The sequence below is a fragment of the Monopterus albus genome, unplaced genomic scaffold, assembly GCF_001952655.1.
Source record: "Monopterus albus unplaced genomic scaffold, M_albus_1.0 scaffold14.1, whole genome shotgun sequence".
Classification (NCBI taxonomy): domain Eukaryota; kingdom Metazoa; phylum Chordata; class Actinopteri; order Synbranchiformes; family Synbranchidae; genus Monopterus; species Monopterus albus.
In genome coordinates, this window is record NW_018127894.1 from 2,416,927 (window position 1) to 2,438,914 (window position 21,988).

Consider the following 21,988-nt stretch of genomic DNA (forward strand, 5'->3'; position numbering starts at 1 on the left):
ATTTAATGTTGGGATTACGGGTGGTGATTGGTTGTTGCCGAGGGGGACTGGCCATCCTACCTGGATGGAAAGGAGAGCTAAGTCAGTAGCATTCACAATGCAAACTTAGTGACTTAAGTCTACTCTTTTATGCAGTTACTCACATGTATTAGTTTTTACTTTGTTAAGAGAAATAATGGCAGTACTCGGCAGGTTTATGCAGATATTTAGGACTTTCTATAATATTGGTAACACCCACTGCTAGGGGTCTCTTCTGCCTAAATTCCTCTAGTAGGTTTGTATAAAGGCAACAAGCTGCTTTGTGGTGGGGAATCTATTTGTACCATTTTACCTCGGTGTCATGACATGGGCATCCCCTGTTTAACAATAAACTCTCTGTCACAAACCTAAAGCCTCCGTCAGTCAAGCTGACAGAAGTATTCAGATCCTTTAATAATAGTAGCATTACTCCATCACAGGTAAATCGAATGCATTTAAAATCTTACTTCCAAAAGGAAAAATATTCTCATCATACAAAATTAGCAAACACAATTCAGATAATGTGCTTGTCAGTAAAACATATGGAGTAAAAATTATGTTTTGGCACTTTTCACAAAATCTATACCAAGAGAATAAACATAAACCAATAATTTTATGGTTTTATTTGTATTTTAATTATGACAGTAACAAATAATAAATAACCTTGTAATTAGACGGCTTTTCTTGATTCATTAAAACTGTTTGCTGATCTTAAATGTATCAAATTTCACTCCCAAGATAGCAGACAATCATCTGCTTTGTAAACTGTGAGATTGTACAGCGTTGCTTATGTGTGATATTCAAAATGTTCGGTTGTTCTCTTTGTTTACAAATGATACAAACAATTTTTAAAACCATTTTGAAACAAATGGATAACTGGAGCCAAAGTGGTCTCATGGAATGAATCTGTCATCTGTGCTTTGAGCATGATCTGCTGTGTCTTTGTGCGAGTCCACAGATGAGCCAGACAGCTCCATCATGAGCAGTGTTTCCTTACTGTCTCTGCAGATGTGCAGAGTTTTTAAAAAATCGTTGGGTTTTTCTTCCTCCCGGTCTTTTATACATCTTTTAAAGAATTGATGTGGGCACAGAGTTTCAGTGCAGGCCCCAGTTTAAGGTTCATGGTGCTGACCAGGTGGTCCTCTGTGAGAAGCAGCAGGGCCTGTCCATCGATTTCCTGGGAACGAAACTTCTTGGCTACGTCCTGACCACCTGTAGAAAAGAGAAGATACAAACTGGTTAAACATTGATTATTTTTATGTATTTCGTTGACAGATATTTGCAAAAAAACATCCAAGCACCTGACTAGGAACTCTATAAAAGCAGTGCTGTATAAATAAAGTTTAAGTCGAGAAGCTCACTACCTGGCAGGGAGCTGATGTAAGAGAACACTTGTTCTACATTCCATTGGGATGGACAGTCGACAACTTCTTCTCCATCAGAAACACTGATTGTTGCTGTTGTCCTCTGCTCTCTCTCCCTCTCCCGCTCCCTCTCGGCCTGCTTCCTGAGCCTGGTCGTCATGGGAACGGGAGGTTCCTCTTCCTCCTCCTCCTGCTGCTCCTCCTCTTCCTCCTCTCTCAGTGAGCTCTGTTGGGTCTCCTCTGAGCCGAGTGACCCACGAGCCTGTGGAGCACAAGGACAATTAGACAAATCTTACTGGTGATTTTTAGAGTCTCGGATAAGAAGGTTCCTACACATGAAAGCTATAGTTTTATCCACATTTAATGTAATGGTTGAATAATATTTTCAAAATAAATGTTTCATTTAAAAGGAAATAATGCATCCAGGTTTTCTGGGACTAAATTTACATCACAGCTCTGGTGCGGCTAATGATAATGTTAGCATGGTGACTGTGAGTACCATTAGCCAAGAAGACCAAATAATGACAAACAACTGAAACAAGTACATCCACAGTAGTGTCACCTGCTGTTTAAGACACTGGGGTTTATGACAGGATTAAAAGAAAGAATCCAGGACTTCCTGTCTTTTTGAAACTTTATGCTGTTAGGTGCAATTTTGTAAATATAGCCTCATCAGAAGCTTTGTTTCTGTCATATGTAACTGTTCCCCAGAGGAGCGGCGTGCCCTCCAGGACCACCTATCCCTGCAGCACTTCTGCATTTTGCAGTTCTTATCAGGTCAATAATATCAACTGACCTGTCTTAGAACGTGTTCTCTGGAGGCTCCGTTGACTCTGCCGGGGGGCCGTCCTCTCCTGCCCATTGGCCTGTGACCCCAGTGAACTGCTCTCAGCGTGGTGATACGCTTGGTGCAGCTCACACTGAACCTAAGCACAGAGAGTCAGTCACAAAATATTAAATTAGATTTGTACTATGTGCAGACAAGTAGAATTAGCCACTGAGTACTGGCTCAGATGGTCTGCATCTGTCCTCTTCCTGATGGAGACTCAGAGGGAAACCTGGGTGTGATTACACACTTCATACTTGTTCTTACAGCTCAGATGGAGCTTGATTGACTCCAGATGTTAGATGATGTCTCACCCCCACAGAAACAGGCTGCAGTTTTAGTGTACTTGCCTTGTACGGAAGACAAAACTAACATTATACAGTACATATTTTTTAAAGCCTGTTATTTCATATTAAAAATGAACATTTTTAAAAATGGGTCACAAATATACAGTGTTGTTTCATTTATTTTAAAAAAGGCTTAGTAGCTTCTTAAGACAACTGAGCAGTGAAGATTTTGGCAAACATTAGTAACTTGTGTATTTGTTGTGGACAATTATCAGCAGGGGATTAATACACATGTAGTGCTCTAGTGAGTATTTTTGGCAGCAGGACGGCATCTGTTGGTTTGAGCCAAAAGAAACTACAGTGGCCTTGTTTATTGTAACGAGGAACATGTTAGCCAGTGCAACAATGTGACTCACCAGTGTGTTTCTAATAGTTTTTGAAGTCAGTGGCACAGACGAATACACTATTACAATCATCCAATTGTTGTTGTTGGAAAATTGGAAGTTTTAATCAGCCCAAGAAAAGGAAATAAATGTTCATCTAACTTAACATCAGTTTAGCCTCAACTACAATATCATTTTACTGTATCTACAATTGCCCATTTTCAGGACTGGACTGGTGCTTAATACTAGTTGTGGTGGTTAGTTGAGTGTCAGTGGTTTATTTACCTTCTGACACATGTCATGGAGCAGAAGCGCTTGGAGCGCAGAAACGTGTGAGCGTAACCTCTGCTCCCACAGTATTCACACTGCAGCACACCTGCCACACTCTCCCCAAGCTCTGCAACTTCAGAGGACCAGCTGTTAGTCACACATGCACATGCACCCACACACACACACAAACACACGCTGAATCCTGACCATCTGTTGCAGGGCCATCGTTTTCCATCTCTGACTCTGTTGAATCTGACTGCTCGGCGTCCAGAGGACTGTCCTCTGCTGTTGCAGTCCCGTTGGTCTGAATGTCCTGGGGCTCTGGAAGTGAAGCATGCTGGTCCGCTAACAATGAGGAAGGGCCCACCTGCATCACAGGGTGCATTTAAAAAGTAACATGAAGATATTAGTGTAGTTCATTTGTTATTGGATTATATTAATTTGATTAGAGTGTTATGATCATAGCCTATTAGGTTGTATGACTTAGTTTATCCTTATTATTCAGTTTTAATTTTTTTTATTCTGTTTATTCTCCTTTTATTCTATTTTAGTTTCTTAACTGGTATGGGCATTCAACATTAGGTGAGAGAGAAACAGTATTTCGATTTTTCTGTATGTCCTGCACATATGTTGAATTGACAATAAAAAATCTTTGATGGCATGAGGTTAGACTTATTTATTTATTTATTTATTCATTTTATCTTGATTTGTCCTTTCATTTGTGACCTGTTGGTAGATTTAAAAGGTTTTAGGGTGAGCTGTAAGTTTAACTACATCCTCTCCTACCTTAGGCTCCCCACTGCCCTGAATGACTGCTTGTGTTGTGGACATACCGGGAACGGCTTCAGGCCCTCTTGGATCACAAAGCCCTCTATGAGGTGTGTGAGGACGTGGTTTGTAAGTATCCTGTCGGGGCTTCCTGGGAGGCAGGCTGGGGCAGAGGGAGGCTGGCTAGCGGCTCGTACTGCAGCAGGGAGGATGGGAGAACGTAGGGGAGACGTTGGAGGAGGATGGTTGCTGTTGTTGTGGCTGCTGCTGCTGGTGGTGGTGAGCTGGGAGGGCTCCTCAACCTGAGGCGATCTGATCATTGAATGGCTGGATATGACAGAGGATGAACCCACCCCTGCTGGACAATAAGAAGCATAAAACACAGCAGAGGTGAGCACTATTTCTCAAACAGTTAAACCAGGATTATTTTAGTAATACAAGCTTCATTTTGAAAAAGAAGATTTAAATGACTGCAACCTAAGTTACCATGTAAAACTTATCCCTACAGACTAACCTGGTCCTAATTAGTCTAGTTTTCTAGCTTCACCTCAGACCGAACCAATGTTGCAGTCAAACAGACTGAAACACAGGGATTTCTCCTAAGTTTCACCCTGAAGGTTCCTCTTTACTTCAGCACTGGGAACATGTTTGCAGTCCATGAAAAATGTGCATCGCCCAGTGACATGGGATGCCCCTAATTTCCTAGTTAAAATCTAAGGTCATATATATTTGAGTCTCAAGTATCCGCACAGTATTGTCATCACCATACTGCAGGCCTATATATTTAAATTTGCTGCTATTAAATATAAAGTTAACAAACAACTTTACCCCATAGCTGTAGCCTTACAGTAAAAATTACTTGGGCTATTTGTTCTCAGTTTAAATGTCATTGATGAAAATTAGAGAGATATACACCCAGAAATCAATTTACTAAAATTACATAAAATGGCACATGGCCAATCTGAAATGATTTAAACATTATTTAAGGCATATGGAGGCTGTTACAAATAAGTAACATAATCCAACTAGTACAGCACGTTAATAAAAAATATCTTATTGTCTTCCTATAAAATAAGTTGTCAGCTTCCTTTAGCCTCAAACCAGTTTTATGAGACAGACTGATCCATCGTCAGACTTTTATGTTACTGTATTTCGAGACAGGCTTTTCACAATAAGCCCTGCTTCTCTGAGCCACCGTTAGGTATCACCCATCTGGCTGGCGAGAAGGGTTTGAGTTGTACTGGACTGCATTCTTTTCTTTTCTATTTATTTTTTCATTATTGTGTTTTACCAATACCATTTTGCTTAGTAGGCACAATGAGAGGTGTAGGGGTCTCTTGTGTCTGTGGACTTGGAGAAAGTTCATCTTTCCTCTCCTCTGAGCTCACTCCATTCACTTTGCATGTTTCCTCCAACTGAAATTCAAACCACAACAAAACCTCGGTCAAACCAGCACATAATGCAAACAGAAGATGTGCAAAGATGACATGATGACTCACCGATGGAGTTTTATTGTGTCTGATCGGATGCACTTTCAGATCGACAGCCACAGTCTGAGGAGGAGGCAGGTTCTGGTAGGGCATCTGGACCAAGGCCTCCGCTACAGGCAGCTCCTGCTCTGTCAGCAGCGCTTGTCCTGAGTGGATGGCCAAAGCCTGGACTGAATGCATGGACAGCCTGTGGATGGAGGCTGCCGGGTTCTGGGGCAGCCTGGTGAGAACCAGAGGTGGAGGGGGAGGCGGAGGTTTGTTCTGCACTAGTGGGAATGAGGTCCGACGCTGCGGAGCGGCCACCAGAGGAGGGGGCTGAGGTTGAGGCTGAACAGTGGCAGCTGGGACTGGGGTGTGATTTGATGGCGCAAATACACTTGTCACAGATTTAGAAGATGAAGAGGTCTGGTGGTCATTGTTGATTTGAGACTGGGTGCTGGGAGTGGCCACTTTTTTAAATGAAAGAGGAAGAGGGCTGGAGTTGGTTTCTTGTGGTGCTATTCTGAGAGCGATGGGCTGGCGCTGTCTGGGGTTAGGAGGTGCTCCTGTAGCCTGCTGGAGGATGAGCTGGTGGTGCGCCACACGCTGGCCTGGTGGACTGGAGAACTGTTGCTTGACCAGTGCGTGGGCCTGCACTGGGCAGTAGGCTGCAAGAAGGGCAATAAACAGAAACACTAACAATTACACAAATCAAGTACTGTACCTCTTTTTCAGACTTGAAAATAACTGTCACAGTGTCGCATAGAGGCAACATATATGATAAAAGGTAGTAACATTCAGTTTCTTCATCACATTAAAGGGCATTCAGTGAATTTGCCATAAATGATATAAAACATATGGACTCTCTAGTAACCTTCATTTCAGTCTCAGTATTTGAACACTTTAGTTCACCTGGAGTTATAATCTGGGGTCCCGAGGCCAGTCGTGGGACACTGGTCAGCCCTGTTTCTGTTGAGGTGTCAGTCAGCTGGTTGGTCTTCAGAGAAGAGATTGAAGTCTTGGACAAAGAGGCAGCTGGAGTCAGAGCTTGGGACTGGGCAGATGGCTTTAGGATTACACTGTGGGCAGTAGTCAGAGCACCAGGCAAGTGGGCACGCAGAGCTAGATTCTGCACCTGAAAATATTTGCCAAAAAAAGCCACTTTCATGCTGTTCATAAAAGCCTTAGGTTGTGGGGTGAACAGCCCTGCAACACCATGCAACACAGATAATATTACTTTTGCAAAGCTTTATGGATAACTCCACTAACATGCATCAAAATTCCAAATAGTGCCATTTTGAAATGTGGCTCATGCTATAGGTTTGTAACAGGTTTATACAGATGTGAGACAAATTAAAGGAAGAACCATTGGCCTTAAATTGTCTTAGTAAGGCATTGGGCCACCATGTGAAACTAGAACATTGGGGACTGCCATCCTGGAAGCAACCACTCCCATCAGGTTTTCCTTTAATTTGTCCTCTGTCTGTAATACTTCAGTCTTGTGGTATGCACAACTCATTTTATGTCTGGCAAGGTTTGTACCTGAGAAGAGGTAGGCAGAGAGGAGCAGGAGGTGATAGCAGGGAGGTCTGACTGAACTGCAGCCACGGTGGCTGCGGGTGTTAGAATAAGCTGACAGGAGAAATCGCGTTCAGTAAAAATAGCACAGATCAAATGAGTCATGCAGTTTTAAAGTATGGCCAGGAGGAGTTTGATATATATCTGAAAAAGTTTGTACCATCTGAGTTCGAAGGTACATCTGAGCTTGGTTACAGTTGACCGGTCTGTTTCCCAGAAGCATGGCCTGCTGGGATATGGTAGTTGCAGCAGCAGTGGAGTTGGATGTTTGAGTTTGGCCAATCAGCTGGGCTGTCACTGGTGATACTGGTAAAGTAATCTGGATTTTGGGTAGCATGATGAAGAATGTAGAAAGAAAGAGGCTGAGGTTAATATTTGTGCTTAGCAGGGTTCAGGGTGATGAAAGTGGTAACACAGATACTTACAGAGTTTTGGGAAACACCAGCAGGTTGAACCAAACTGCCAGTGGATGAAGAAGGAGACTGCCTCTGGCACAATGAGGCCTGAAAAGTATTGAGAACACAATGAGGCCTGAAAAGTATTGAGAACACATGATACCTTGTTTTCCATGTTAAAATTACTCAACCCCCCCCCAACACACAACAAACACACACACAATATGACCTGCTGTATGGTGGCCAGACTCTGCAGATGGGGAGGGTGCTGGTGCTGCTGCAGGGCTGCTGTCTGCAGCATGAGGTGCTGCTGCTGAGCTGCATACATCTGGTGCAAGTACTGAGCTGCCATGCTCTGAGGTCTATGGATGGCATGTTGGATCACCTTTGGATCATATCACAAAAACATAATCTGCTTTACAAATAAAAAATAATAATTTTCAGCTCACTCTACGTGCCACAACAATACTGTCGTTATCTTTTGAAATTTCTTCAGTTTGCCCTTATTTATATTTGGGGCTTTTTATTTGTTTTGTAGTCATTTAATTGAATTTCTAACAGAAAATGCAATAGTCCCTTCATGTTTCTAGGGGCTGGTTGACCCCTTGGGCCCCTGGGCCTGTGCCTGATATGTCCATTCAATGCTCCATCCTTGATGCCTGGACTGCCTGACAGTTAAGTAAATCCATGCATGTTGAGGTCCATGGTACTGCCTGTTGCCTGTTACCTTTTAGTGCAAAGAACCGTAGTACTGTCTATTACCTGGACTGCTTGTCTGTCTGGTGGTATGATGCTGAGGGAAGTGCAGGGTGCCTGGGTGCAGGTGCTGCTGGGCCTGACTGTTGCCATGGTGATGGCAGCTGATGTGGTGGGGGTGGTGGCTTCAGTCCTATTAGTGTCTGCCTGCTTCTCTCCTGGGCTCTGCCTCTCCATCTCCCAGGTCATGCACAGATTCAGTAAAGGGACAACTGAGAGGATAAAGAAGACATAAATTAACAGGAGGTAAAATATCAATTTCATCTGAATCAGATTCAGTTGAATGATGTTTAGGTGTTTTATCGTTTAGCGGTTTCTTCTGTTTGCTGCAAAAGCCTTTAGTTATCTGAGTCTTGAGAAGGGATGTAATGCCTGCTGGAGCTTTAATACCAAATACATGCTAGTGTAATACAAAACACCCTGCAAAAAAGGTTAATGTATGTCACTTTAATACAGGTCTGAGGTTGCATGTGTGTTCCCTATGTGTTAAAAATGTGATTAGACCTATCTACACCCAATTCTTTAAAACAGAAATACACTCCAGCAAACCTCAAGGATACATGCTTCTGGGAATCTTGACTAAATAGCCTGTTATACTTTAATTCAGAAATAATTGATATCTTGCAGTTCTTGCTTTAAAACATATGAATTCATTTCAGAGATTTCACTACAGCATGAATGTCACCCTTTCCGATCTGCTTCAATTAAAGAATCTTGTATTTGGTGTATTTAAAAACCGCAGTTAAATAATTTTGTGTAGGCAGCCTGACCGAAATGGCTCATGTATTATTTCAACATAAATGGAGAAACCATGCTTTATGTCATTCATTTCAATTCAGTTTTAATGAATAGCCTAAATATTTAATAGAATTGATCATTCACTTCACAGCACTAAAATAAAATGGCACAATGCATGTGTTTCATTGGTCAATAAATGCTATGATCAAAAGTTACCCAACTATCCATTCTGCTTTCCTTTCCCATTTGTATAAAACGTCATATTTTTAATCTATTAAATAAACTGAATTGTTGGTTTTTGATGAATCTTAATTTTTGTATGATCTTGGTCAGTTGAATAGCACAGAAAGCCTAAATGTTTCATGAAAATATACCTTTATCAAATATTGCAAGATAGAAACAAATGATGATAACATGAAGAAAAACATAGATGGATTTGAAATTTGTAGATGTTGTGAAAACATTGTTACGAAGAATATGTAGCCTATGATTCATATGAATAATTACTATTTTGTGCCATCTGTAACTAGACAAACATCTAACAAAGGTGTTACAATGCTGTTTTTCTTTCAGTTGCTGATATAGGCAGCTATAAATTATTAAGAGAGCTGCATAATAATAATAATTTAATAATCTCAAATATATAGCATTAAATTATAGAATTCTTATGCAATATTTCAGAAGAATAAACACTTGTGGTTTACGCATTTAGCAGCTTCAATATTGATTGTACGTTGCTGCAGACCCGGTGTCCGGTTCTGTCCAATTAAAAGCAGGTAGGATATTCTCGATCAACCCCAAACATTACAAAATCAGCCTTGTCATAAATAGGCCTATAATGCCCATAATTTAGGATCTATCGGAGAATACAATCAGTAAATCAGTCTGTATTCCCTGTCGGTTTGCATCCCACCGCTCAGACAGCGCTTTATGCATGCACAATCATTCACCTCGTGTCGGCGTTACCTGCCTGGGATTGATAGACATGGGCCATCAGGAACTGACCATACCCTTGCACATTGTCATGAAGTCTACTGATGCGTCAGTACTGTCTGAATGGAGATAAAAAAAAAACAGACGCCACACAGCAGGTAATAAAAAAAGCCTCGGCACAGCACCGCTCACAGTGCGGGAGGACCACACAGCTGTGCGCACTGCATGGAGCGTCCCGGAAATGGCTGATGCTTTAAAATGTGTTTGCATCCTTTTTCAGTAACTTTTAGGCTATTTAAGACCTGCAAAATATTAAAGAGTAATTAGCTGTTCACTCGTGCTATCTGTTCCATCTCTACTGGGTTAAGCTCTGGGCTCTGACTGGGCCACTCAAAGGACTATTCTCTTTGTCTGAAGTCATTTTATAGTAGATTTACTTCTGTTTAGGAGAATGATCGTGCTGCAGCACCCATCCCCTACCGAGCCCCCGACAAACCTAAGGACAGCAAACAGTAAAACAATGATGATCCCTTCACTTGCTTGAGATGTTCTTTTTTTTTAGCAGGCAGTGCCCTTATGTATTACCCAAGAGAAAGGTTAGTTTAATTTATTACGAAATAAAACAAAAGGACATTTGTCCTGTACAGAAATGCTGCTGACTTTTACTTAAGTAAAAAAACACACACAAATAAATAAATTCTTAGTAACAGTAAAGTCTTGTCTTAAAAATGTTTCTAAGGTATAGGTACAAAATATTACCAGCAAAATGAACTGAATGTATCAAAGTAAAAGTAGGCTACTGGGCAGAGTGTGAGTGTTATATTATTGCATAAACAATTATTTGATTATCCCATTATTACCGACGCCTTTAGACCCTCTAATGACTCATTTTAACTGTTTTATACAGTGTTGCATTGCATAAGTCGATCGTATTCTATGAAAAACATAATCTGCAAAGCTAAATGTAGTGAATTGAAAAATAGTCTACAGTTTTTAGCTCTGAATCTCCAGTAATGTCCATTCTGTGATATGTTTACGGGCAAGCGAAGCCGTAGGGAGCCTTAGCAGTAACTGACAGCAACAGAGATTTGGTTTATTTTACGTTTATGTGCTAATGAAGCTTTATGTTGTATTGAATTCAATTTTTTTTCTTTCTTTTCATTTATTAATCATATGCCAGTTGACAGCAGCACGTACAGCTCACACTCTTCTAAAATAAATGGAAACTTACAGCACTCAGTGAGCACAAACTTCTGCCAAGGGGCAACTCAATTTCCCCATAATGCAATAAAAGCAATATTCCCGTGATAGTTTGGTCCTCATAATATGATTGTATGATCATGAAAACCTACTGCTGGTATTTGGAATGGCATACCGTTATTAGTATAAGTTACTGAAGAAAAACCATAGACATGATAGACATTCACTCGTTGGTTTAGGGGTAAAATTGAGATATGAAAGTAAGTCTATGGAAGTAAATCCCCACCATAGGGTTTGAGAGTGCATTAACCAGATTTTGAGTGCTACTCAGTTAGTAACTCAGCATGAGAGCATGACTACAAGCCAGAATCAGATTTGAAGACTTAATCCCACGATTCATGTCTTCCCTCTCAGATTTGTTTCTGCTCTTATAAACACTGGCAAAAACATAACCCCCGCCCTTGGCGAAGGTAAATTTCAATGCTTTTGTTACTGATTAATTTTGTAATTTCCGAATCACAGCACATGAATGCACGACATATCTCGGGAGGTGTAATGTCCGAGCACAGATATTTGAACTTGAATGCAGCACGTACCCACATAGAAAGTTGGTACAGTCGGAAGTCAACTTGATGTAAGCCATGTTACACTGGTTTGTTAAATCATGTTAGCTCAAAATATGTATGAATATGCACATTTTAATGTTTTATTCTAATAGTTATTAACCCACAATTAAATGTGAGAATACATGTTTGTAAGATGCCAAGTTATTGGCAACCCCAAGAATGCCGACAATGGACTTGTCCGTCGTTAGGCCTTTGCAGCAGGGAGGTGTTCGGCGGACCCTCAAGTTTTCCTTTACTTTGTATGTTATTTGTGTTGGTCCGAGGAGCACAAACTTTTTCGTTTTTAGTATCATTTATCATCTCTGTGCTTGGTGTGTGAACGGACTAGGAAACATAGTGTTTTGGTTGTGGTATACAACTACAGAGTCAAAGAGGAAAGTAAGGAAGGCAGGCATCGGTGAGTCGGACTGTCCGTGGCTGAGGTTATGATGCCGACGTTGCGGGACAGCACCATGTCCCATCCCGGCGAAAATTCCCACCAAGTCCGGGTGAAGGCTTATTATAAAGGGTAAGAAGGCACCGAACATCCCAGCACACCATTGATCTTGTTATTAGGCTAACTCGTAGGAATTTTATACTTGGAAAGATCGCTAACCAGTTGGCTAACACTAGCCGCTAACGGCTTGCTAATTTTGGGAGCCAGGTTTAGGAAAACTTGACTTAGCAGACAGTCAGGTGAAACTCTCCAGACACGTTGCCAGGTGAAACCAGGTTTAAAAACGTGTCAACTCTACATAGGGATTGTCAAGTAGTTTAAATGCAGCCTAAATTAGTTGTTGACTCGTGCTTAAAGCTCAGTTTTGACAGTTTTGAGCTAGTTTGTCAGCTCAGGTAGATAACAATCGCTAGTAATGGTTATAAGTTTCAGTATCTCTCAGTAACTCGGTTTGATATAAGTTTGATCACTAATATGGTTCATTGTTATTGATTGAGTAGCATTAATGGCCCCTTGCCAGGTTCAGCACGTTAGGGGCGTTTAAAGGTTGGATTTTATACCACTTAGAGGTATCGATACTCTCACAGAAACCGACGAGGTATCGAAAACCAAGTGACGTTGTGTTGCTTAATCCTCATTTTCACCTTGTATTTAAAACAGCCTGTTAACTTTAGGCAACAAAATTGCGAACCACATATAACAGGAGCACCAAGTTAGATTTGTTTATTGATTGAGCTAACTGTTATTTTTGCGATTAATTATTTGATCTGTATTAGAAAGTAGTGAAATCAGCTTATTGGCCAGGTCTGTTGGACACCATGCTCTCACTGTGCATGTACATATCCCATCTTGTTAGGTTACAGCTTGCTAGGTTCTACCATCAGTCCAAAACCAAAAGATATTTATTTTAACATCATATATGATGAAGGAAAGACTCGAATGGTCACTTTTCAGAAACTGTTACCTACAAATGTTTGCCCTTTTTAGCTTGAAAAATGACTGAAACAATGAATTGATTATCAAAATGCTTGATAAAGTTTCTGTCAGTCAACTAATTGATTAACTGACTAATCATTGCTGTTCTACATCTACATTTAAAAATAGGTTTAAAATCTCATTATAGAGTTACAGTGTTGTGCTGAAGCCTGTTTAAACCAAACTGTGTCCCCAATAAGGGATAATAATTATTTTCCGTATAAACTAACTTATTTTTTTTTCACGGCAAGTAAAAAAAAAAAAGTCCAAGATGACGTGTTTAAATTTAGTTTTTTTTTTCTACCAACAGTCCAAAATCCATTTAATTTACTATTGGATAAAACTGAGAAAAGCTAATTTATCATATTTGGGAAGTTAAAACTAGAAAATAATTGACATTTTGTCTTATTAAAGGATTCTGCAAAACCTAGCCATAACCTAGTGTTTACATACAATACTATTTGAAGAGGAAAATGACTTTTACTCATTAGATTGTAGCCAATACAAATATAAACAGCACAGATCACTGATGATGCTCTGTATGGAATGTGGTGACGCCAGTGCTCTGAGTTTTTGTCATACCAAACCTGGAAGAGGCAGCTCAGCTGTTTTACTTTTGCACTTGGATATAATAAAGGAAATCTTTGGTCACCCAGTTGTTTCTGTGACGCTCCCTGCCTCTGATGGAGGTAGTGATTGGAGCCCAGCCAAGGCTTGAAAAACATGTAGTGCCGGTTGCATCAGCCAGACCTGTTGTATATCTCACTGGCACTGTGGCACACCTCAGGAACTCAGTAATGTATGTTGAGCATTAGGTGTCATTTCATAAAACAAAGCATGTGAAGTATTTATGAGGTTGCTGCTGAGGTATTTCAACCATGTTGGCAAAGAAAGCATGCAGTAAAATAGTCTTATAGTTTGGCTGCTGGGATGTCATTAGTGTTGTTAATGTTTCCCTGCAGATATTACGAGTAGGTTGCAACGATATGAGACTTTCATGACAAGATAATGTCTCAGAAAACATCACAGTTTCACTGTAAACATTATTACACAATTACCATTATTATTATCAGCTACAGTGACCCTCAGAGGGTCTTTTTTTAAGTGCAAATGACTGTAACTGTTGATTGAGCTGGATTGTAGAGCTAGATTGACCCTAAAGAATAAGCTGATTATGATAAAAAAGTAACTGTAACATGTTGTATAACTAAAGCATGTTAGTTTGTATGTTAGTACCAGTAGTAGAGGAAGTATTCACATTCTTGACATAAGTAAGTACTATTATCACACTGTAAAAGTAGTCTGTTACCAGTAAAAGTTCTGCAGTGAAAATGTTAAGTAAAATGAAGTATTATCACACAAATATATTAAAAGTAGAAGTAGGCTACTCTGCAGAAAAATGTTATACTATATATGCGGCACTGCTACACTAATATATATTATCTTATTACATTAATAGCCCATATGTATGTCAAAGGTTAGCACACAAACAGACAATTATTGAACTCCTAATCAGTAATATTATGTTGGTATTGACAGTTTCATGTCACTATTTATTCCCAATTGTTTTTATAAAATTGTAATAATACAACTTTTATAAACTCAATACTGAAAATAACAGTTAGTTGCAGCCCTATGAAAATGTTGTGTTCCCTTAAACAGGCAGAAAAATGTTATACTATATATGCTGTACTGCTACACTATTATATATTATTACATTAATAGCCCTATGAAAATGTTGTGCTCCCTTAAACAGGCGCTCTGTCCCCACTGTTAGAATGCAGCTTTCATCCAAGTGCTGAAGCAGCTGATTTCACTGATCAGCTTCTTTTCTGTGGCTGAAATGAAATAAGCTGTTTGACTGTCTCTGTCAGTGAGCTTGCGCTTTGTCCAAGTCTCGGATATCTGTTTTCAGAAGGGGTCTTTTTTGAGTCCATTACTTTTTGTTTACATGCCTGCTGTTGGTCAGCATCAGGAGAATGGTGTCAGCCTGTAGCAGTCTCAGCCTGACACCGGTTCTCCTTCATCTTGCTCTCATTCACACTTAGGCTCAACAGAGAAGGCTGCAGATGCACTGGCAGTGATGCTGATGCTGTATAGTGGTATTAGATTGACAGAAAAATATAAGTATAGTGTGTAGAAGGCTTGCAACTATTGATTAGTTTTATAAATATATTGCTTTGTCTGTAAAATGTCATATAATTAAATGGCCTGTGTTTCCCACTCAATAAACCAAAATCTATTTACAGTGATATAAAGCAGAAAATAATCACATTTCAGAAGCTAATACTAGCAGATATTTAGAATTTTTGCTTTAAATGTGACACATTTTTATCAGTTATCAAAATTATTTCAAGTTAATTTTGTATAGATCAGCTTTATTAACCAGTCACTTGAGCTCTACTGTACCAATGCTAAGTACTGTTTCTATAGTGTCTGCTGTTTTTTTTTTAATCAGTTCCTTACAGTGTACTTCTGATCGAACGCCCTACAGGATATCCATCAGTATCAAGTCCAAATGTTTGTGTAATTTGATATGTTTGAATTGTATTTTTCCTACAAAATACAACTTCCTGGTGCTCACTTATACTTCCATAGGCATACATTACAGTTATTAAATCAGCCACTGTAATATGCTTGACAATTTAATAGCCCTCCTTTAACCTGCACTGAGCTGTTCCCTCTGTGCTTTATTATAGAGCTACAATAGCTAATTAATTAGTTGATTGACAAAATTAAGTAGCTGCTGTTTTGATAATTGAATAATTTTTAGATCTTAGTAATTTTTTATTGTAACTAATTCCTTGTGTGTAACATATTTGGCCAAATAAAGGTGATAACATTTTTAGGCCTTTTTTGTTAGCTGACATAATTTGTGGAAATTAAATTAAATTAAGTGGAAGTTAATTGATAATGAAAATAACTATTATTATATATGATTGTATTATGTATATCAAATCAAATAAAAAATCAAATCAAATTTTATTTGTATAGCGCCAAATCACAACAAAAGTCATCTCAGGACACTTTACAAAGTAAGGTCTAGACCTTACTGTTATCAATATTATTACATAGGGAAAACCCAACAAATCCCCCTTGAGCAAGCACTTGGCGACAGTGGGGAGGAAAAACTCCCTTTAACGGAAGAAACCTCCGACAGACCCCGGCTCTTGGTGGGCGGCCTTCTGCCTCGACCGGTTGGGGTGAGTGGATAGAGGAGAGACAAAAGAAGAAAAGCAACAAGACACAACAATCAAACACTGATCAGGTCGATGTGGCTGGTGACTGCTCATCAGAGACACAGAGCTCCAGGGCCAGGGCAACCTGTAGAAAGGTACAGGGAGAGAGAGAGAGGACACACTACGGGAGAAAGGAGACACAAAGTTAGTAATGTGTAATGGTGGCATATAGAAGCATAGGGAGAGAGAGGAGAGGAGAGCAGAGCAGGAGGGGAGGGGAGAGAAACTCAGAGCATCATGGGGCCCCCCAGCAGCCTAGGCCTATAGCAGCATAACTAAGGGAAGGCTCAGGGTCACCTGATCCAGCCCTAACTATAAGCTTTATCAAAAAGGAACATCTTAAGTCTAATCTTAAAGGTAGAGAGGGTGTCCGCCTCCCAAACTGAGACTGGGAGTTGGTTCCATAGGAGAGGAGCTTGATAGCTAAAGGCTCTGCCTCCCATTCTACTTCTGTGGACTCTAGGAACCACAAGTAAACCTGCACTCTGAGAGCGAACTGCTCTGTTAGGATGATAAGGCTCTACGAGGTCTTTAAGATACGATGGAGCCTTGTCATTAAGGGCTTTGTATGTTAGGAGAAGGATTTTAAATTCTATTCGGAATTTTACAGGGAGCCAGTGGAGAGAAGCTAATATGGGAGAGATATGATCTCTCTTGCTAGTTCCTGTCAGTACTCTGGCTGCAGCATTTTGGATTAACTGGAGGCTTTTTAGAGATCTGTTGGGGCATCCTGATAGTAAAGAGTTACAGTAGTCCAGCCTGGAACTAACAAATGCATGGACCAGTTTTTTAGCATCACTTTGAGACAGGATGCTCCTGATTTTTGCAATAGACTTGGTTTATGTGTGATTTAAAGGACATATTCTGATCAAAGATGACTCCAAGGTTCCTCACAGTAGTACTGGAGGCAAGAGCTATGTCATCTAAAGTAACTATATGATTAGACAGCAGATTTCTAAGGTTTTCAGGCCCAAGCACAAGAACTTCAGTTTTGTCAGAGTTTAGAAGTAAGAAGTTGCAGGTCATCCAGGCCTTTATGTCTTTAAGACATGCTTGAAGTTTGACCAGCTGACCTGATTCATTTGGCTTCATAGATAAATATAACTGAGTATCAGATGCATATCAATGGCAATTTATGCTGTGCTTCCTGATAATATTGCCTAAAGGGAGCATGTATAAAGTGAAGAGAATTGGACCTAACACAGAGCCCTGTGGAACGCCGTGACTAACTTCAGTTTGTGTGGAACATTCGTCATTAACATGAACAAATTGAAATCTTTCTGATAAATAAGATTTGAACCAACTTAGCGCAGTTCCTTTAATCCCAATAACATGTTCAAGTCTCTGCAGTAAGATGCTGTGATCAATGGTGTCAAAAGCAGCACTGAGATCTAAGAGGACAAGTATGGAGACAAGTCCTTTGTCCGAGGCTAGGAGAAGATCATTGGTGACTTTCACCAATGCGGTTTCTGTACTATGATGGACTCTAAATCCTGACTGAAAATCCTCAAACAAATCATTCTTGTGCAAGTGGTCACATAACTGCTTTGCAACAGCTTTTTCAAGGATTGTGGAAATAAATGGGAGATTGGATATTGGTCTATAATTAGCTAGGACACCTGGGTCAAGAGTAGGCTTTTTGAGTAGAGGTTTAATTACTGCAAGTTTAAAAGCCTGTGGAACATAACCTGTTAATAGAGAGAGGTTAATCAGATCTAGTATGGATGTGTTGATTAGGGGAAAGACGTCTTTGAGCAGCCTGGTCGGGATGGGGTCCAGGAGACATGTTGATGATTTAGATGAAGCAATTGTTGAGGTCAACTCAGAGAGATCTATAGGGGAGAAGTAGTCCAAGTATAAATGAGGTCTTACAGATGTTTCTAAAGCCATTGTAGTAGATGGCACATCTGCGAGAGCTGTGGGAGTGGTCCGACCAATTTTTTCTCTAATAGTTGTGATTTTATTTGTAAAGAAGCTCATGAAGTCATTGCTGCTGAGATCTAAGGGAATGTTAAGCTCAACAGCACTGTGGCTCTTTGTCAGCCTGGCTACAGTGCTGAAAAGAAACCTGGGGTTGTTCTTATTTTCCTCAATCAGTGATGAATAAAATGCGGTTCTGGCACTATGAAGGGCTTTCTTATATGTTATTAAACTATCTTTCCAGGCTATGAAAAACTCTTCTGACTTAGTGGAGCGCCACCTCCTTTCCATTTTTCGTGATGCCTGCTTTAGGGAGCGGAGCTGCAAGCTGTACCATGGGGCTAGCCTCCTCTGTTTCACTGCCTTCTTTTTCAGAGGGGCAATTTGCTTTTTGTCTTCCTCTGTTGTTCGTGCGGGAGAAGGGGGTGAGAGTGTGCCAGTTTATTCTTAGAGACCTTGAAACTTCTTTCTGCCAAGCAATGTGTCAACAGTGTATCTGTAGCAGTCATTATGCTTTCTGAATCACGTGCAGCTAACAGCAGATCATCAAGATCCTGAAGGAGACAGACTCCATCTGGGAGAGAAAAATTTTTCAAGTTTTGCCTTAGAATGTAATTAAAGATGGATGGACTGTCAATAAAACCCATAGGTAGCCTTCAAAAAGCATACACAACCGGCAAGAAAACCCTCAGCTTGTTTTACTCTGGCTTCTATTTTGTTCTCAGTTAAAAATGTACAGGCTTTCACTCCCTCTCTAGCTCTCACTGCAGATAGAGAGGCTTGCTTCCTATCTGTGTGTTTGCCCCTGGAGAGAGAGAGAAAGAGACATGTGCTTCCTTTTTGAATCATCTTTTCATACCATGAAATAAATTTCTTTGTTTCACTACAATATTCATTAGAATTCAATGTGGCAAGCCATTTGTTCAACAGTTCATATAAAATAGCACCAATTGTGCCAGTTTTGCAATTCTTCCAAACCCGAATAATATCACAATCAGACATGATGAATTAATATGCCACACGTGACGCTGTCCGTTAATGAGAAGCTCTTGGCCCGGTGGAATCTGATCAAAAAGCGAGACTTCTACAGCAGGCTAACCCCTACTGCGCGCAATTTCTGGGGGTTAATTCCCAATCAATTCCACCGTTTTATCTCAACAGGACAAGCAGTCACCTGCAGTCACCCTAAACTGATGCAATTTTTCCCACTAATTCTGTTTCCCACCTGGAGTCATTATACTGGTGTACAAGGCATGTTAACTCCACAACGAATTCTCACAATGAATCTATTGTCCAGCGTGATACACTTGTAGAAAAACGTTTTAATTAGCCTTTTGTACAGTTATCCCCCCCACACATTGAGAACAACAAAACTTTCCCTGTGCCTGTTATCACGTGTGTAATGTATCAGAGAGGAGTCACTTGTTTGGTTGAGAGGAGTCTCTGCCTCTGCTCCAGCAGGAGGGAAATTAACAAGGAAATGGGAAAATATAGGAGACAACTGCTACTACTTAGCAGAAATCCACTTATAAAACGTGAATTTTACGTCCCTTATTGGCATCAAATTCTGTGATCAACGGCACTCATTTACTTCCCCTCAAATGAGACTATGTGCTTCTGTTAACTGTACATGTGACAAAGAACAAACCAGCACAGCCTTCAAAAACAGAAAAAACTGTCTGCTGACAGTCATCAACTTTTCTCTCTAGTTATCCTTGACCAGATGTACCCTGTAGAAACTCATAAGCATGCCTAAGCATTTAACAGTCTAACTAGACATCCTATCTCCACTAAACATTTTTAGTACATAAAGTATCTATCTAATTTCTATCTGACTAAAAATACCTAACATTAGACAGCAGATTTCTAAGGTTTTCAGGCCCAAGCACAATAACTTCAGTTTTATCAGAGTTTAGAAGTAAGACGTTGCAGGTCATCCAGGCCTTTATATCTTTAAGACATGCTTGGGTTTGACCAGCTGACCTGATTATATATATATATGTTAAGTCTTTTAATGGAGTTCATCGTTTTTGACAGCCAACAAACAACATGAAAATGGTTAAGGTTTTATATAATTGTAATAAATTAAAACTAAGTAATGCCTTTTTTTTTTTTTTTTTTTTTTAAAGTGTGTGTGTGTGAGCGGTTGCTAACATGCAGTGTATATACATCCTGTACAGTGTGTAATACAGATCCAGCTTTTGCATTTTACCTGTCATTACCAGTGACCTTGTCTCCAGGCTCAGCAGGAGTGCGTTGGGTTGGTGCTGTTGTACTGTAAGGAGTGAGGCTGCCTCAGGTGGTCTGTGTTGCCTGGAGACCATAGCATCCTGCAGTCTAGACCAGTAATAGTACGGTCACATCACCCTGACCTTACTGGCAGTGGAGTGGGAGAGTTGACATGTTAAGTGTTTAGGGCACTGGGTGTGTCTAGGTAGTAACTTCAGCTTCTGTACATGTATTTCTGTATTTCTTTCAGTAGTAGTCTTTTACTTCTGACGTCAGTGTGCGTCTGTGTTGGCTTATGATTTATGTGCACATGGCTTGTACTAAGACATTGTGGGGGGCATACCCATGTGGAGCAGCAGTGACAGAGAGATGGATTGTCCTGGGTGCTTATAGAAGCCCAGAGAGGCACCTTGACCCTTTTTCTTGCTTGAGCACTCACCAGTGACGAATGGCTTCATGCTGGGCAGATGGGACTGCAGAGTCCTTCTCACAGCAGTTAAGACGCCAGGGGCCAGCAGTCCCCTCCTCCTCCTCATCCTTGTTTAATATAGCTGAACTGTAGGACAGCACAGACCGGAGGAATGCCAGGTCTGTGTGGAATGTCACTTCCTCCCTGTTACTCACTAGTGATGAGCTCCCAGTTGCTCACTGCACAACTCTTCTGCCTTAGTCACCCTGAGGAATCCCACCACATGCTTTCCTTTGTCTTGCACACATGTATACTTGTATGTATTGGCTAATGTTGTCCTTTTAATTGTTAGAAATGGTAAAAAAAAAAGTTGTTTAATTCATTTCAAGTTCAGTCATTGCCATCTGATTATTTTCTTGACTGATATTTAATGGCTTTGTCTGTACAGTTACATTAAATTGTGAAAAATGCCCACCACAGTATTTCACAGAGGCCAAGATGGCATATTTAGACAGCTTGATTTGTTTGAACAACAGCCCAAAGTTTGACTTAGCCTCTCATCCAATGGCAGCTGGGATTGACTTCAGCCCCCCTGCGATCCTCTTCAGGAGAAGCGGTATAGATCATGGAAGGATGTACAATAAATAGGCAAAGCTGCCATAAAGAAGGGCCAGCTTAACACCATTTTAGCTGAATCTCTGTCTAAAAAAAGCAAATATATTTCTATCACTTAGTAGTCCCTGCCAGCTTCCTGTACCTGTCGCCATAGTCATTAGCTGAGCCTGTATGTATGTGAGAGTGTTATGGTAGCCCCCTCACCAGGAGGGTGAGGGAGGACTGAAGTCGGACTCAAGTTTGCAGACCCAGGTGCTAGGGGGAAAAACATGACGGTAGCAGGTAAAGAAAGTGAACACAAAGTATCAAAAGAACATAACATGGGAAGGTATGGTACTTGGATATGTATAATATGTAGTGTAGTGTAAATGGGCGTAGCTCGTAGGTAGTGTGGTAGAGTCAAGCCAAAACGCACAGTGTCTGTCAGCGTAGCATTCTACCAACATGTACAGTCCGCGTTACTATTTTAAGGTTCCAGCCAAAGCGGAGCGTCTTCCAGAGGTTTAAGTAAGGAGGAGAAGGTAATCATCGGGATGCACCCCAGCTGTGTGCAT

At 40.5% G+C, this 21,988-nt stretch overlaps 2 protein-coding genes across 7 annotated transcripts in view; one reads left to right on the forward strand and one right to left on the reverse strand.

Annotated features, from left to right (window-relative positions):
• Nucleotides 1–647: 647 nt before the first annotated feature.
• phc3 (polyhomeotic homolog 3 (Drosophila)) lies at nucleotides 648–10,027 on the reverse strand. Of its 6 annotated transcripts, none has more exons than XM_020591366.1 (15): nucleotides 9,819–10,027; nucleotides 8,121–8,326; nucleotides 7,588–7,743; nucleotides 7,389–7,466; nucleotides 7,124–7,282; nucleotides 6,928–7,017; nucleotides 6,298–6,520; nucleotides 5,416–6,053; nucleotides 5,214–5,331; nucleotides 3,982–4,274; nucleotides 3,356–3,515; nucleotides 3,164–3,281; nucleotides 2,179–2,308; nucleotides 1,383–1,644; nucleotides 648–1,230 (listed from the first exon to the last, which is right to left on the reverse strand). In XM_020591366.1, exons 1-15 carry the CDS (start codon nucleotides 9,844–9,846, stop codon nucleotides 1,076–1,078), a joined length of 2,814 nt encoding a protein of 937 aa, XP_020447022.1. In that variant the 5' UTR covers nucleotides 9,847–10,027; the 3' UTR covers nucleotides 648–1,075. The 6 variants fall into 6 exon arrangements, with proteins under 6 accessions (XP_020447022.1, XP_020447024.1, XP_020447021.1 ...); XM_020591368.1 differs by having other exon boundaries at nucleotides 6,298–6,403; nucleotides 9,803–10,027; XM_020591365.1 differs by having other exon boundaries at nucleotides 3,982–4,271; nucleotides 9,803–10,027.
• Nucleotides 10,028–11,551: 1,524 nt separating this feature from the next.
• Nucleotides 11,552–21,988, forward strand: part of prkci (protein kinase C, iota) — a 32,219-nt gene continuing 21,782 nt past the window's right edge. Inside the window, exons 1-2 of the mRNA XM_020591370.1 lie at nucleotides 11,552–11,619; nucleotides 11,976–12,119. Of these exons, the coding sequence (XP_020447026.1) occupies nucleotides 12,037–12,119 (83 nt within the window). The 5' untranslated portion in view covers nucleotides 11,552–11,619; nucleotides 11,976–12,036. The remainder of the gene's footprint in view (nucleotides 11,620–11,975; nucleotides 12,120–21,988) is intronic.